Below are 15,324 nucleotides of genomic sequence, written 5' to 3' on the forward strand. Positions count from 1 at the left end.
GGGAAGTATGTTCAGCTTCTGAATTCATTGTGCCCTACTCTCTGTATTCAAGGCACCCTGTGCCAGACGCAGCAGAGCAGTGGGTGCAGTGTTATCTTTGTAAGCTTTTTTGTCTTTGAACATAGAGCTGATATGACTTACCAAAAAAGCTCTAGCTGTGTTCAAAGTACATTCTCCCAAAGCTTTGCAGCTTATCAATATGCATTTTAGCATTTTCAATTGTATGTTTTTCTTTCAATACTGTTTTCCTGGGTCTTCTTTCTTTTCAGCCCACTGTCCCTCAATATATAATGGATGGTGTAATCAGGCACTGATGTACCTTGACTTTGAGTTCAGCTTGTATCTTATTGAAAGTTTTCCTTGGCTCTTTGTCTACCAGTCGCACTACACCACCTGTGCAATCTGGAGCTGAATTTCCCCATGCCATTACATTCAGGGAGGTTAGCTACACTCAAATGGACCTCAACGTCTTAATATTTGTGGCTGTAGTCATGGGAACATTAAGCTGCTTGGAGATGGTCTTATAGCCTTTACCTTTGACATGCTGATCAACAATTTTTCATGTGATCTCCTCAGGCAGTTCTTGCTATTGCTTTCACTAGTCTTATTTGTGTGCTGCACACAATGATATCAAACAGCAGAGTGACTGCTTTTTTCCATTTAACCCCCATGTTCCTTCACCACAAACTCGGTCACTTATGTCTTTATGGACCTCGTTTGTGCACTGGTGCAGGGTCATGTTGGAACAGGAAGGAGTCATCCCCAAACTGTTCCTACAAAGTTGGGAGCATGAAATTAAATTGTCCAAAATGTCTGTTTCAGTGAAGGGACGTCAGCATACCAAGGGCCAAGCCCAATCTCGGAAAAACAACCCCACACCTTAATCCGCTCTCCACCTAAAATGATGCGGACCAGTGCACAAAACAAGGCCCATAAAAGACATGGATGAGAAAATTTGGGGTGGAGGAACTTGTCCTGATCTCAACCTGAAAAAGAACACCTTTGGGATGAATTAGAACGGAGACTGTGCTTCTGAAAGACTGGTCAAAAATTCGTAGACACACACTCCTAAACCTTGTGGAAAGCCTTTGCAGAAGAGTTAAAGCTGTAATAGCTGCAAAGGGTGGGCGAACTCAATATTGAATCCTATAGAATAAGACTGGGATGCCATTAAAGTTCATGTGCATGTAAAGGCAGGTGCCCCAATACTTTTAGTAATATAATGTAAGTGTACCTCTTTGTGCAGCGAGAGTGCTCGGCGGCACAGAGACTGGGCTCTCACTGATCGAGACCCAGGACTCCTGGTTCTGGGTCATCTGATATCTGTGATAGCCTCTGATTGGCCTTTACAGTGATCATTCATGTGTTTACTTAGTTTTCTAAATGCAGAGGAAGAAACACTGATAGATGCATAGATATAGGTCAGTTTCAGTGTTAAGATCAAATGTCAGTGTCAAAGGTCAAGGTCAGTATATTTTTGGTAAGATTTTTAAAAAATTTGTGTTAGTGTCAGTGTGTTTTAGGTATGAATGAATGAAAAACTTATATAGCGGGACGCATGCGAACTGAATCGCCTCTGGGCGTATGGTAAACGAAAAATGTGCACCATTGTTTTTGGGCCATACTACGGGTAAAAGCAACAAATAACACACACACATATGTGGTATCACTATGATTATCAGGAGCAGGAGAATATATTTGGGGTTATTCTTTGGTGGTAAATTATGGTGATAGCAAGAAATATACAGCTAAATAAAAAAAATTCCTGACACTAATGCCACGTACACGCAATCAGATTTTCCGATCGTGTGTAGCCCCATCTGAGTTTTTTCATCAAAAATTCTGATGAATTCCATCGGAGTTTAGAGATAGAACATGTTCTATTTTTTTCCAATGGAATTGCGTAGGAATTTCGATGTGATTTGGCCGGGGAAAAGCCAGATCGCGTGTACGTGGCATTACAGGAGATATCCGTTACCATTTAGCACCAAAAGAAAGCCCAATTTGTCCCAAAAATAACTGGTATAATTCACATGGATACAAAGTGATTGTGATGATATGTACAGTTTTATCAACACATGTCAAAGTTGCAAAATTGTATCCAAGCATTGTTTGGAACAAAAAAAAAAAATCTTTACACCCTCAGTCACTAAGGGATTAAAAAGGCTGACTGATTACAAGATTAAATACATATGAGATACTGTTTACAGAAAATAGTTTGAAATATCACTATGATCCAATTATTTATAATCTTTTCTAGGGGTACCAACAAATCTATTCAGAGCATTTACAAAATCCTTTGCAGAAGACCATTTACAATATCTTATAGAATAAGCAACATTTTATCTCTTTTTACAATTTCTTTGTTTTACTATAGGATATAGTGAAGGCATGACTGTATACATAAGACAGTTGCTTTTAATTTCATCACTTTTCCTGACAGATGAAGCATAGTTTTAAAGCATATGTTACCCCAACATTTCACATCTCTCATGTGTCTCTTGTACCATGTACTTGTATTAAAAATGATCCTGTTCTCTTTGCATTGCTTCCTTTGTGTGAAATTCCTGGTGATCCTGCCAGTCCTCCTGTTTTCCTTTTTCAAACTGACCATGCCAGGTAGGAAAGCATACCCATACCAGCATGGTCAGTTTCCTTTGCATTCTACTTAGAAGCGCAGTCTGCCTGTACGCCAGTGTCCAGACTTGTGGAAAGAAATTTATTGCTGGCTTTATGTGTGCAGAAGACACCACGACTCTGCATAGTAAGGAGAGCTTTTAATATTGGATAGTCATATCAATGGGACCTTCCATCCAATCGCTTTCATGAGAAAGATATATACAGTATTTGCAGGTTGGACCAATTACAGATTTCCCAATGATGGTGGATAGAAGAAACTAGACTAAGAATGAGAAAGGGAGACCTGGCTGGAAGGACCCGACAAAAATACTTGTAATAGATTAGTAATATTGGGTAATCTTGTTGGTCAGTAGCTACCAATTTTATGATTGCTTGAATACAGTATTATTGTCTTTGGTTTTACAGTTATTAGTCTTCTATGGTGCACAGGTTTATTTGATAGTATTGGGAGTTGCTATTGATCTTTGTGATTTTTATGCCCCTAAAGCAGTGGTTCTCAACCTTCTAGTGCCGTGACCCCTTGATAAAATTTCCCAAGTTGTGGGGACCCCTAACAGTAAAATTATTTTCATAGCGTGGGTTAAAAGCACCCAAGGCAAGACAAGTAATTTGCGCCCCTAACCCGCGGACATTTAGCGCTCCCTGAGTCCCTTCCACTCGTACAATATTAAAACCCCTTATAGTACATTTTAGGGTGTACCCCTCTTTCTCTTTGTTCTCCTTTCTTTCCCTTTCATATCTCTCTATACTAATTCCTTGTTTTTTCCCCCATCTTTCCCTCTAACTGTCTTTCTTGCTCTCTATTTTTTTCCTCCCTTTTTCTTTGTTCCTCCCCCTCTTATCTCCCTTCCTGGGAGAACAGTGCAGGCTTCAGGAACAGCCCAGGATTTGGTGACCCCTGGCAAATCATCATTTGACCCCCGAGGGGGTCCCGACCCCCAGGTTGAGAACCACTGCCCTAAAGGATTGTTTGTATATAAAGGGATTTTTAATACAGCTTACCTGTAAAATCCTTTTCTTGGAGTACATCACGGGACACAGAGCGGCATATTCATTACTATGTGGGTTATATGGAGTACCTTCAGGTGATGGACACTGGCAATCTCAAACAGGAAGTGCCCCTCCCTATATAACCCCCTCCCATAGGAGGAGTACCTCAGTTTTGTAGCAAGCAGTATGCCTCCCAAAATGGTCCCCAAAAGAGGGGTGGGAGCACTGTGTCCCGTGATGTACTCCAAGAAAAGGATTTTACAGGTAAGCTGTATTAAAAATCCCTTTTTCTTTATCATACATCACGGGACACAGAGCGGCATATTCATTACTATGTGGGATGTCCCAAAGCAATGCTTACAATGAGGGGAGGGAGAACATCTTCCCAAGACAAAAGGATTTAATTTAGAGATATACTTAAATCATAATAAATCCAACTTAGTTGAGAAAAAATAATTTTAAATATTAAATTTAACTCAAAAGGGAGCCCCCGGAATCCGAGGGTCTCAAACTGCAGCCCGCAGCACTGCCTGCCCAAAGGCTGCATCAGTATTCCCTCTTACGTCCAACTGGTAGAACTTTGTAAACGTGTGGACAGAAGACCAGGTTGCCGCCTTGCAAACTTGAGCCATAGAGATCTGGTGGTGTGCTGCCCAGGAGGCGCCCATGGCCCTAGTAGAATGAGCCTTCAATGATAACGGAGGAGGCAACCCTTTCAAGCCGTAGGCCTGAGTGATTAACTGTTTAATCCACCTCGAGATGGTGGATTTTGCAGCTGCCTGCCCCTTCTTGGGCCCATCCGGTAAAATGAACAACACATCTGTTTTCCGGATCTTCTCTGTAGCTTTAAGATAGGCCTTCATGGCCCTAACAATATCCAAGGTATGCAGCAACCCTTCCTTTCTGGAAGTAGGTTTAGGAAAGAAGGATGGTAATACCAAATCCTGGTTTAGATGAAAACTGGATATAACCTTTGGTAGGAAGGAAGGATGAGGGCGGAGAACGACCTTGTCCTTATGTAAAATAAGATATGGTTCCTTACAGGATAAGGCTGCCAGTTCCGATACTCTCCTGGCGGAAACCATGGCAACCAAAAATACTAACTTCCTTGTCAGTAAAACCAAAGGAATTTCAGCCAACGGCTCAAAAGGTTGTTTCTGTAAACTCGACAGAACAAGATTTAAATCCCACGGACAAAGTGGGGATTTAACTGGAGGATTAATACGTAAGACCCCTTGAATGAAGGTCTTAACTAGCGAGTGGGTGGCCAGCGGCCGCTGAAACCACACTGACAAAGCTGAAATCTGTCCTTTGATTGTGCTTAATGCCAGTCCTTTATCCACTCCTAGCTGGAGAAAACGTAATACTCTATCGATGGTAAATTTGCGAGAAAGCCATCGCTTGGACTCACACCAGCCTACATAGGCCTTCCAGACCCTATAATAAATCACCCTAGAGACCGGTTTCCTGGCTCTGATTAGGGTAGAGATTACCTTCTGAGACAGACCTCTACCCCTGAGAATCAGGGATTCAGCCTCCAGGCCGTCAAATTTAGATGCCGTAAGGCAGGGTGGAGGATCGGACCTTGCGATAGCAGGTCTGGCCGTAGAGGAAGAGTCCAAGGGTCTCCCACTACCATCTTCAGGATTAGTGAATACCATGCCCTTCTGGGCCATGCTGGAGCTACCAGGATAACTGGTATGTGCTCCACCCTGATCCTGCGCAGCAGGCGGGGTAGTAACTGGAGCGGGGGAAATGCATAAAGAAGTTTGAACTGATGCCAAGGGCAAACAAACGCATCGGTTCCGCAGGCCCTGGGATCCCTTGTGTGGGACATGAACCTCTAGCTTCTTGTTCAGTCTCCATGCCATGATATCCACGTCCGGCACTCCCCATTTCTGGCAGAGTGTCTGAAAGACCTGTGGATGCAGAGACCACTCCCCCGGCAACAGAGTCTGGCGACTTAAGAAGTCCGCCTGTAGGTTGTCCACTCCGGGAATGAATATAGCCGATATGCAGGGCACATGGGCTTCTGCCCACAAGAGAATCAAGCTCACTTCTTTTTGAGCGGCTTGACTCTTGGTTCCCCCTTGGTGATTTATATATGCCACCGCCGTGGCATTGTCCGATTGTATTCTCACCGGGAACCCCTGTAGTTTGGACGTCCAAGCCTTGAGGGCTAGTCGAGCAGCTCTGAGCTCCAAGACATTGATGGGCAACTGCTTCTCTGCCGCTGCCCAAGTGCCCTGGCGAGTGCAACCATCCAAAATTGCTCCCCAGCCTGTCAGGCTGGCGTCTGTGGTTACTATCTTCCAGGTCACAGGACTGAAAGTCTTTCCCTTCAGGAGATTCTGAGGGTTTAACCACCAAGATAGACTTTGCCGCACTCTTGGTGAGAGTGGCAAAGGAATTTCTAAGGCCTGAGGCCTGTTGCTCCATGCTGACAGGATGGCTGCCTGCAGGATGCGAGTGTGGCTCTGAGCGTACGGAACCGCCTCGAATGTGGCCACCATCTTGCCTAGTAGTCGCATACATAGGCGAACAGTTGGCCTTTTCTTTCTTAGAACTATTTGTATTAGCTCTTTGATGGCCTTGACCTTTAATAGGGGTAGGAACACCTTTTGTTGTTCTGTATCCAATCTCATGCCGAGATATTCCAGCTGCCTTGTGGGCAGGAATGCTGACTTGTCTCGATTTAGGACCCAGCCGAACCTCTCGAGGTACTGAACCGTGAGGGCCACTGCTCGTTCCAGGCCAGGAGACGAGTGGTCTACGACCAAAAGGTCGTCCAGGTAAGCCAGGACCGTGACCCCTTGGGTCCTTAGATTGGCTAGGATTGGGGCTAGGACCTTCGTGAATACCCGGGGGGCCGTAGCCAACCCGAAGGGGAGCGCCACAAATTGGAAATGACGCTGAGCCACCGCGAAGCGTAGAAATACTTGATGTGGCTGAAAAATTGGCACATGAAGGTAAGCATCCTTTATGTCTATGGACGCCATGAAGTCGTCCTTCTGGAGCACGGCGACAGCTGACCGAATAGTTTCCATCCGGAATGAGCGGACCTTTAGGTACGCATTTACTCCCTTTAAGTCCAAGATTGGCCTGACATCGCCGTTGGGCTTTGGGATAATAAACAGGTTGGAGTAGAACCCCAATCCCTGTTCCCGGACTGGTACTTCTACTATCACCTTCTGGCATAGTAGATGATTCAATGCCGCCATCAATGCGGCTCTCTTCACAGGGTCGCCTGGTACTCTTGACTCCTGGTAATGAGGAGGAGGGAATTTTGAAAATTCTAGTTTGTAGCCCGTGGCCACGGAAGACCGTACCCAGCAGTCGGGAATGCTGGCTTCCCAAACTTCTGCAAAGAGACGTAGCCTTCCCCCCACCATCGTGGGTGGGGGCGCCCCTTCATAAGGCCGACTTGGGGGCTGGCTTCGCAGGCTTGCGGTACCACTGCTTCTTGCCCCCAGTGGCTTGGCCTTGTGGCTTATTGTTAAAGCCTGATCTTGCAGGAGGCCGTCGATACTGTCTGGTATTAGAGGGCCCCTGTCCCGGGGAGGGCTGGCGCTTAAACGCGGGCCCTCGGGCTTTCTTCTTGACTGGCAAGAGAGTGCTTTTGCCGCTTGATATAGTCTGAATATATCTATCCAGATCTTCTCCGAAGAGTCGTCCTCCATGGAAAGGAAACCCTACCAGGAGTTTTTTGCATGGGGGCTCAGCCTCCCAACTCTTCAACCATAAGAGCCTTCTCATATGGATTAGAAATAAGGATAAACGTGATGCCTGCTGGATGGAGTCCTTGATAGCATCCACCGTAAAGCGTATAGCCCTCGGTATATCCGAAAATTCCTCTGCCTGCTGGGCAGGGATAAGTTTAAGCATTTGCTTAGTCTTATCTGATAATGCTTGGGTAATTCCAATAGCAGCCACAGCGGGCTGAACTATCGCCCCTGCTGAAGTAAAGGAGGCTTTCAGTAATGTTTCCAAGCGTTTATCAACCGGATCCTTAAACACCTGTACGTTTTCCACCGGACAAGTTAAAGATTTGTTCACATAGGAGATGGCTGCGTCCACCGCCGGGGGCGCCCACCTTTTGGAGAATTTCTCCTCCATAGGATATAAAAACAGAGAATTTTTTAGGTGGTAAAAAGACTATCTGGCTTAATCCAATCCTGAAACATGACCTCCTCGAGTAGAGGATGGATCGGGAAAACTGCGTTGCTTTGAGGCGTTCTTAATGAGCCTAAAGCTGAAACCACCGATACTTGAGGTTCTGGTATGGGTAACTTAAATGCCTCATGGACCAGGTCCGTTAAGGCCTGAACCCACAAACTTTCCCCTTGGGAGGCTGAACCAGACTCCTCAGTATCCAGATCCTCGATCTCTGAACCACCCTGGTCCAAAGCGTCAAGTCTATCCAATTCCCCTAGGGAAAGGATCTCTGTGTCTGAGGCTTCTTGCTCGGGTGACGGAGACCTAGTCCGCTTTCTACCCGATATAGCTTTAGCTATCCTTTTTGCCATTCTTTTCTCTAGTTCACCTAAAGAAACAGCAAGAACCCTCTCAGTGACAAAGCCGGGGTTGGACTGACCTGGATCAGCCCCAGCACCAGATCCCCCAGGTCCCATCAAGGCGTGCCCTGATATGTCCTGTGGGGAGAGCAGCGGCATAGCCGTGTCTGAGCCCTCGGATTTTGCGGGGGAATCCCCACCCTTTGTACCCTCTGACCCAGAAGCCATGGTACAATACCGAGGTACACCTGCTATCACCCAGCCACAGACGTAGCTAAGGGGATCTGTCGGTTTGGGAGCGATAGAGACTAACGCCCAAACTGAGAAGGGAGATCAGCAGTTCTTTCCCTTCTTCTCTTTTTTTTTTTTTTTTTTTTTGAAGAGGAAAAGAAACCACTCTGTCTCCCACTAAGTATTGCCAATAGCCATCTGCTGAGAAAAAGGAAAAGAAAACCTATCTGTAGGTTTGACAGTCCTTAGAAAAGACTGCAATCCTTCCTTTCGCCACCGGGTGTTCTCGGCGTGCTCCGCTCTGTGTCCTCCTCTGCTCTAGCTCAGGATGATACTGAGCTCTTGGCAGCTAATGGAAGGGCCTCCCCTTCCTTTATTTGTGATTCGCCGCCCACAGGGACGCGCCCCCACCACGAAAACGGCGCGAAAATCGTTTATATCTCGGGCACGCGCGCGCGCCCGTCGGCGGGGGCCATCACACATGGAGGAGGACGGAGCAGCGCAGGCACCCAGGCAGGTAAGCCCTTTAGGTAGGTCACAGACCTCCTTTTTAGCATGGGAAAAAGGCTCCCCTCTCACAGAGATCCCACACCTAGCGCCAGCAGCCCAGCTAAGCAACACTTACCAGGGAGGTCACATCTTACTGGGGAAAAAGTTTGAATCATCCTGTCTCTGTCATAGACATAGTGATTCCTTGCCAATGCAGAGCATACCCAGGCATGTCCCCCCTGTGCACCCCCTGTAGGGAACCCGCTAAGAACCAAGTTCCGCAAGCTCCCCCAATACTTACCTGCTCCATGCCGCAGGACTTTTGCACAGCAAGAGGTCCAATCTTCCCCCATCTCCGTGGGTGGCGTCTAGACCTTCAGGCCCTGGGTTCCTATGAAGGATCCACTGTCCTGGGCCCATACTGTATAGCACTCTGGCAACAGAAACATTAGGCCCCCAAAGGTTTCTAAGTTCTGGGCCCAGGGTCCAGCTCTCTAAACAGAAAGCATTATGGGCTACACCCCAATGGTTTGGGGTCCGGTTGCTGACCACTTTAGCACTGAGACCTTTGGACAGAACCGGTTAGCCCACCTTAATCCCAAGGATGTGGAGGTAAGCTAAACCATGACCAACACCTAAGACACTGGCGAAAAAACTGAGGTACTCCTCCTATGGGAGGGGGTTATATAGGGAGGGGCACTTCCTGTTTGAGATTGCCAGTGTCCATCACCTGAAGGTACTCCATATAACCCACATAGTAATGAATATGCCGCTCTGTGTCCCGTGATGTACGATAAAGAAAATATTTTTTGTTGATACCCAAGCTGTTCATTTTTTGTTTTTGTTAATTCTTTATACAATATATTATTTTTCACTTAGTTTGTGATATGTGTTTCATTGCTTACCTACCCCTACTGAACAGTGAGAAGTGATTATTTAATACAGATATTTATTAATGCCCATATTTATTTATTTAATCACCTACCATTTTCTTACAGGGACATCTATAATTTGCATACTACTACCCACAGTAAAAAAAATGATTTGCGATCTTTGCATTAGTTGGCTATTTTGCAGTAGGTATCTTGATCTAGCTATTAAAGCTATGCCACCAACTTCATAGCAATGCCCTGAGGCTGAGCATTACTCATTTTAATTAGCAGAGAGCACTGTATTTGGCCAGGTTATATTGATATAAGATAGACATACCAGTGAGATGAGATTGGAAAGTGTCAATGCAAGGTATACATCTACTGTTTCGTCTGGCTGGTCCACTGGCCGCAGATCCTTTCTGTAACCCTTTTCTTCAAATAAATATTTTAACAGTTGTTCCTCTTCACTTAGAGCAGAAAAACCTGAGAAGGATAAAAGGCAGACAGTTAAAAAGTGAATAAGAAGATTGTAATGCCAGTCAAGTTCCTCCACCCCAAACTCGCTCATCCATGTCTTTATGGATCTTGTCAGTGCACTGGTGAGCAGTCATGTTGGAACAGGGAGGGGCCATCCCCAAACTGTTCCCACAAAGTTGGGAGCAGGAAATTGTCCAAAATGTCTTAGTATGCTGACACCTTAAGTGTTCCCTTCACTGGAACCAAGGAGCCAAACCCAACCTCTGGAGAAAAAAAACTGTGAGCGAGGCCTTCTCGTCCAACATCAGTGCCTGACCTCACAAATAAAATTCTGGAAGAATGGTTAAACATTCCCAAAGGCACACTACTAAACCTTGTGGACAGAATTCCTAGAAGAGTTGAAGTCGTTAGAGCTGCATTGGCTGGGCCAACTCAATATTGAACCCTACAGACTAAGACTGGGATGCCATTAAAACTCATGTGCGTCAAAAGGCAGGCATCCCAATAATTTTGACATTATAATGTATGTGTTAGCTCTTTAATTATTCACATTACTCCTTTAGGTCATATATCATTTTTGCTAGCCCACTCTCCTTCCTGGTGGATTTGGGGTGGTGTGGATCCCTGGAACCCCTGTATATGCCCCAGGACCTCTATGTGCACAGCTGGTTTTCAATCTGGTGAAAAAAATAATAGCACATCCAGGACTCTATTATATGGGATATAAACCAAAAAAATTGATATCCATTATGTAATCATTTTTGTATTTTTATCATGGCATGTTGTAAAAATAATTGCCCAATCCTGAAGAAGCAGCTCTTGCCACGAAATGCATTGATGTTGGACACAGAAACACCTCATCATATATTATTAAATATCAGAGTGATATGATTAATATAGTGGACAAGTGTCAAGTCCTGGTCCCTAGGGCTTTGTAGACATGTCAGGTTTGCTCGACCCTCCACTGACAAATGTAACTTAGACCAAGCTAAACTCTTGTCTAAATTTGTCCAGAATGGGGTTCAGGTTATATTTTAAAATTTAAAGCGGAGGTTCACCCTAAAACATGTATATTTTTTTCGCTGTACATACCCTCGTATAGCTATTCAAACCCCCCCCCCCCCGGTTTCCGGGTAGTAGGCGTTCCTATTCAGAGACTAAGTGATTGACGTGATGACAAAAGCTTTCCCACAGCGCATAATGTGCGTAACCAGTTTCCAGAAGACGCCGAACTGCGAGTCGGCTCTATACGGCGCTATACGGAGCCTGCGTACCGACGTTCGGCTTCTTTCGTTAACTGGCGACGGGCATTATGCGCCGGGGGGAAGCTTTTGTCATCACGTCAATCACTTAGTCTCTGAATAGGAACGCCCACTCCCGCGGGAGCCACTACCCGGAATCCGGGGGCAAAATAACTATACAGCGAAAAAAAAAAAAAAACGCATACTGTACATGTCGGCAGTATGCTGGATGGAATGGTATATACATGTTTTTTTAGGGTGAACCTCCGCTTTAAAAGGTTCTAATGTTAAAATATAATTAAAGGCAATTTTTTTTTTAGTTTTGGACAGAAGGGAGATAAAACAGAAAATTGATCATTAAATACCACAATTATTCTTTCCTCTGTGTCAGCCACCTCCGAGTAAGGCTCCGCCCACCCCATGCTATCAGGACCCAACTCATAAATTTGCCCCCCACACCCTGAAGAGCATTACACAACTATAACTTTGTCCATAGGGTGGAAGTCTGCATGACATGGAGCTCCTCAGGAAAAGGAAAATTGTGGTATGTATTTGATATTCAATTTTCCGATTTCCTGACAGTTCCATATCAGCCACCTCCGGTAAATAATTAGATACAAGGGTGGGATGCTGCCATTATCAGTTTAAATATGGCCACCAGCTGCAGAACTGATAGTTTTGCCAAACTCCACTGTAGTCAGTATTGACAGGTCAATACGGTAGTGATAGACAAACGTGTGCATGGATGACCAGATTGCCACCTTGCATGACATTGAAATGCTCCTTGTGAAGTGAGACGTTATTCTCTCTGGAGGTGCAAACCCCTTATCCTTGTATGCCATGGCAATTGTCTTCACCAGCCAGGTGCCGATAATCCTGCTGGAGGCTTTGTATCCCTTGTGTACACCAATGGGAATTATGAACAGGTCCGAGACCTTGACGCCAGATGTCGCTTCCATGTACCTTTTAGTGCACCTTTAGTGACCTGTCGTCCGTCTTCCTGGAAATAGGTACTATTTCCTGACTTAGATGGAACTTGGTGGCCACCTTAGGGATGACGCCTGGCATCGGCCTTAGAAACACAGAAAACCAAATTTGATATGGGACTCCTTTCCACCATCTTAACACATGCATGAGTAATTATAGGAAATACATGCCCATATACATGCCCATATGATAAGCAGAATCAGTGCTGCCAATGTTTAAAAGAATACAGTATAGTCTTGAGTAGTTACCGTTTATTTTTTACCATAACTGTAGCATGTGCACCATGTGGTAACTGTGCAGAGACCATATTTTATCTTCAGTTAGTTTTAACACGTGACACATGCCTAGAACACTATTTACTTTTCTTGGTGCAAAACACACCAAGAAGAGAAAAAGAATGGTCACTTTTATGACCTGACTGGGACTAAAGTTGGCTATAGACAATCTTTCATTAACATTAATGGGAGACTAGCTGTTGGGCTGTTCTAACATCAATTCATTTCAAGTCATTTGTGCATGCTTGTTCCAGGCAGATCTGAAGCCACTGGATTAGCATGACAGCCAGGAAACTAGTGTTTTCAGAAGAAGTGATTGGCAATGTAGCTTCTCTCCTCTCTCACTACAGTTATCTTTAGGGTGCAAATAACTTTCATACTAGAAAAGCTTTATGGTTTAATATCTGTACCCCTGTCTTTCACACATTGTCACTTGTTTGGTAATCCCTATTCAGAGGTAGTAACTTTGTTCACACAGGCACATCCAATATGTCAGCATGCAGTATACAAAATACTGAGCAACCACAAGCTGGCAGGGAGAGAAAAAAGGAAAATTTTAGGATCGCAGAGTGGTTCAAGTACAACAGTGTACTTGAGTGTCACTATTTAGTGACTAAATAGTCATGTCACTAAATAGCTCAGATACACAACAGATGGTATCCACATGATCTATTCAAATTATTTTAATATGAAGAAATGTTATACTACATACATGCACAAAATGTTCATATCTGGCCTATGGAGGAGCAAGAAGGATGGGAGCGAGTGGGCACTGGGAAAAATGACAGCGATCATCTGGGAAAAATTCAACATTTTTGTCTGTCAATGCTCACCCATGTCTTTTCTGCTGGTGCCAAGAATGCCCAATCTAGCCCAATCTAGGTAAAGTTTTTCTTATGTCTGTAGTCAACCTTAGCTTTACCTTTATATACTTTTAGTATGATAAAGAGATAAGATATAAACAATACTCATAAAAGACGGGAGTAGGGCGCACAGATGCAATGTCTTATGTTTGTATATTCATTAGCTACGCTGTTTGTACCGAGTTGTTCTGATGATAGGATTTTATACATTGTTTGTAACCCTTGATACTTGCCCACCCCATTCCTTGTTTAAAATGAATAAACTTACTTTAAAAAAAAAATAAGAAGATAGTAGTGATATGCATGGTATATTAATAAGCACAACACACTAGAAATCATACATTTACAGTGAATGATTTGAAACAGGATTATGGAATTAAGGAAGACTATGCCATATCCTACCTGTGGAGCAGATTGCTAAACTTAAAGCGACAACGAGCCAAATCCATGCCATAGTCCTCAATTGCTTTGCTGTTCCCCACTCAGTATACAAAAAACATAGCTTGTCCCTTGCTGCTGCCCTTCCTCTACACCAGCAAACTCACATAAGGACTATGGAAGAGAAATGTGAGCCAGAAATGCAGGACAGACAGAGACAGGTGCAATACACTAGGAAATAAATAACGTGCCAGGAATGCATTGAACGTATCAAACAACCGGAGAGGCCTGTTGGGTAACAAGGACAAATTACTCAATGCACGGCAGACATAGGATTTTTTTATTGGCTCATCGGATTTAGGGGCCTATTTATAAATAAGTTGAATCTAGCCTGTTTTAGTTTATTTTTGCAGCAATTTTTTAAGGGGTGCATTAAGTGCCAGCTAATACAATCATTGCTGAAAGAGTTTAGGATGATTATGAATTCATTACTCCTCGGAAATGTGTGGAATAAATATGGCAAATGATAGAATAATAATGTAAAATTTGTATGGGCGCGCTGTTCACAAAGAGCAGCTGGCACAAACTACAATAGCAAAAAACCCCAAAAATACAAAAAGTGCAGCGCTTATGTTGAAAATGTTCTAGGTTTATAGACCATATAATGAATAATGTTTAAACCCTTGAAAACGTAAAAAAACACATAAAATATATATATATATATATATATATATATATATATATATATATATATATATATATATATATATATATATATATAAAAGGAATATGTAATAAACATCCACACTGTGAAAGAGTGAAATAAATATATCTATATGTGAAAAAATAAGTATGAATAAAAATATAGTCCAACTATTAAACTGATGGCAACATTTGTTGTAGTCCAAACAAGTGAATGTCAGTCTTCAGATGTATACACGGTGAAGATAGGACCATAGAAAAGACCACCACCAATAAGACTGAGGCTTACCAGAACAGGTTTACCAGCAGGTTTACCATAAATAAAAAAGAAATTCCACATAGTGTAAATCTGCTGCTCAGTGCTTCAGGGTTTCACCCAGGCATAACCAGAATGCACAGTCCGCTGTACATTTAGTGGGAAGTTGGGTGATCCTTGCACACTTGCTTGTAATGCTGCTGCCAGTCACACACAAAAAGCCTGTTGCTCTCCTGGACAGAAGTTGTCCGAGGTTCCCAGGCCAAAAGATTTGCCCAAATTCCATACCAGAACCTTATTTAGGCATGCAGCTTGGTTGGCTAGGAAGGATGGCAAACGATTGTACGGCCTCCCCTCTCTAAACCATACTAGGCCACATGCCTTGAAGATGGGGGGGGGGGATACCTTG

General features: G+C 44.0%; 1 protein-coding gene across 1 annotated transcript in view; it reads right to left on the minus strand.

Annotated features, from left to right (window-relative positions):
* The window catches only part of CHRND (cholinergic receptor nicotinic delta subunit), a 54,417-nt gene extending 40,276 nt beyond the window's left edge, over positions 1 to 14,141 (minus strand). The window contains exons 1-2 of the mRNA XM_040349680.1: positions 13,982 to 14,141; positions 10,074 to 10,219 (exon numbers count right to left, since the gene is read on the minus strand). Of these exons, the coding sequence (XP_040205614.1) occupies positions 10,074 to 10,219; positions 13,982 to 14,033 (198 nt within the window). The 5' untranslated portion in view covers positions 14,034 to 14,141. The remainder of the gene's footprint in view (positions 1 to 10,073; positions 10,220 to 13,981) is intronic.
* Between the last annotated feature and the right edge of the window lie 1,183 nt (positions 14,142 to 15,324).

The sequence above is a fragment of the Rana temporaria genome, chromosome 4, assembly GCF_905171775.1.
Source record: "Rana temporaria chromosome 4, aRanTem1.1, whole genome shotgun sequence".
In the NCBI taxonomy this organism is placed as follows: Eukaryota; Metazoa; Chordata; class Amphibia; order Anura; family Ranidae; genus Rana; species Rana temporaria.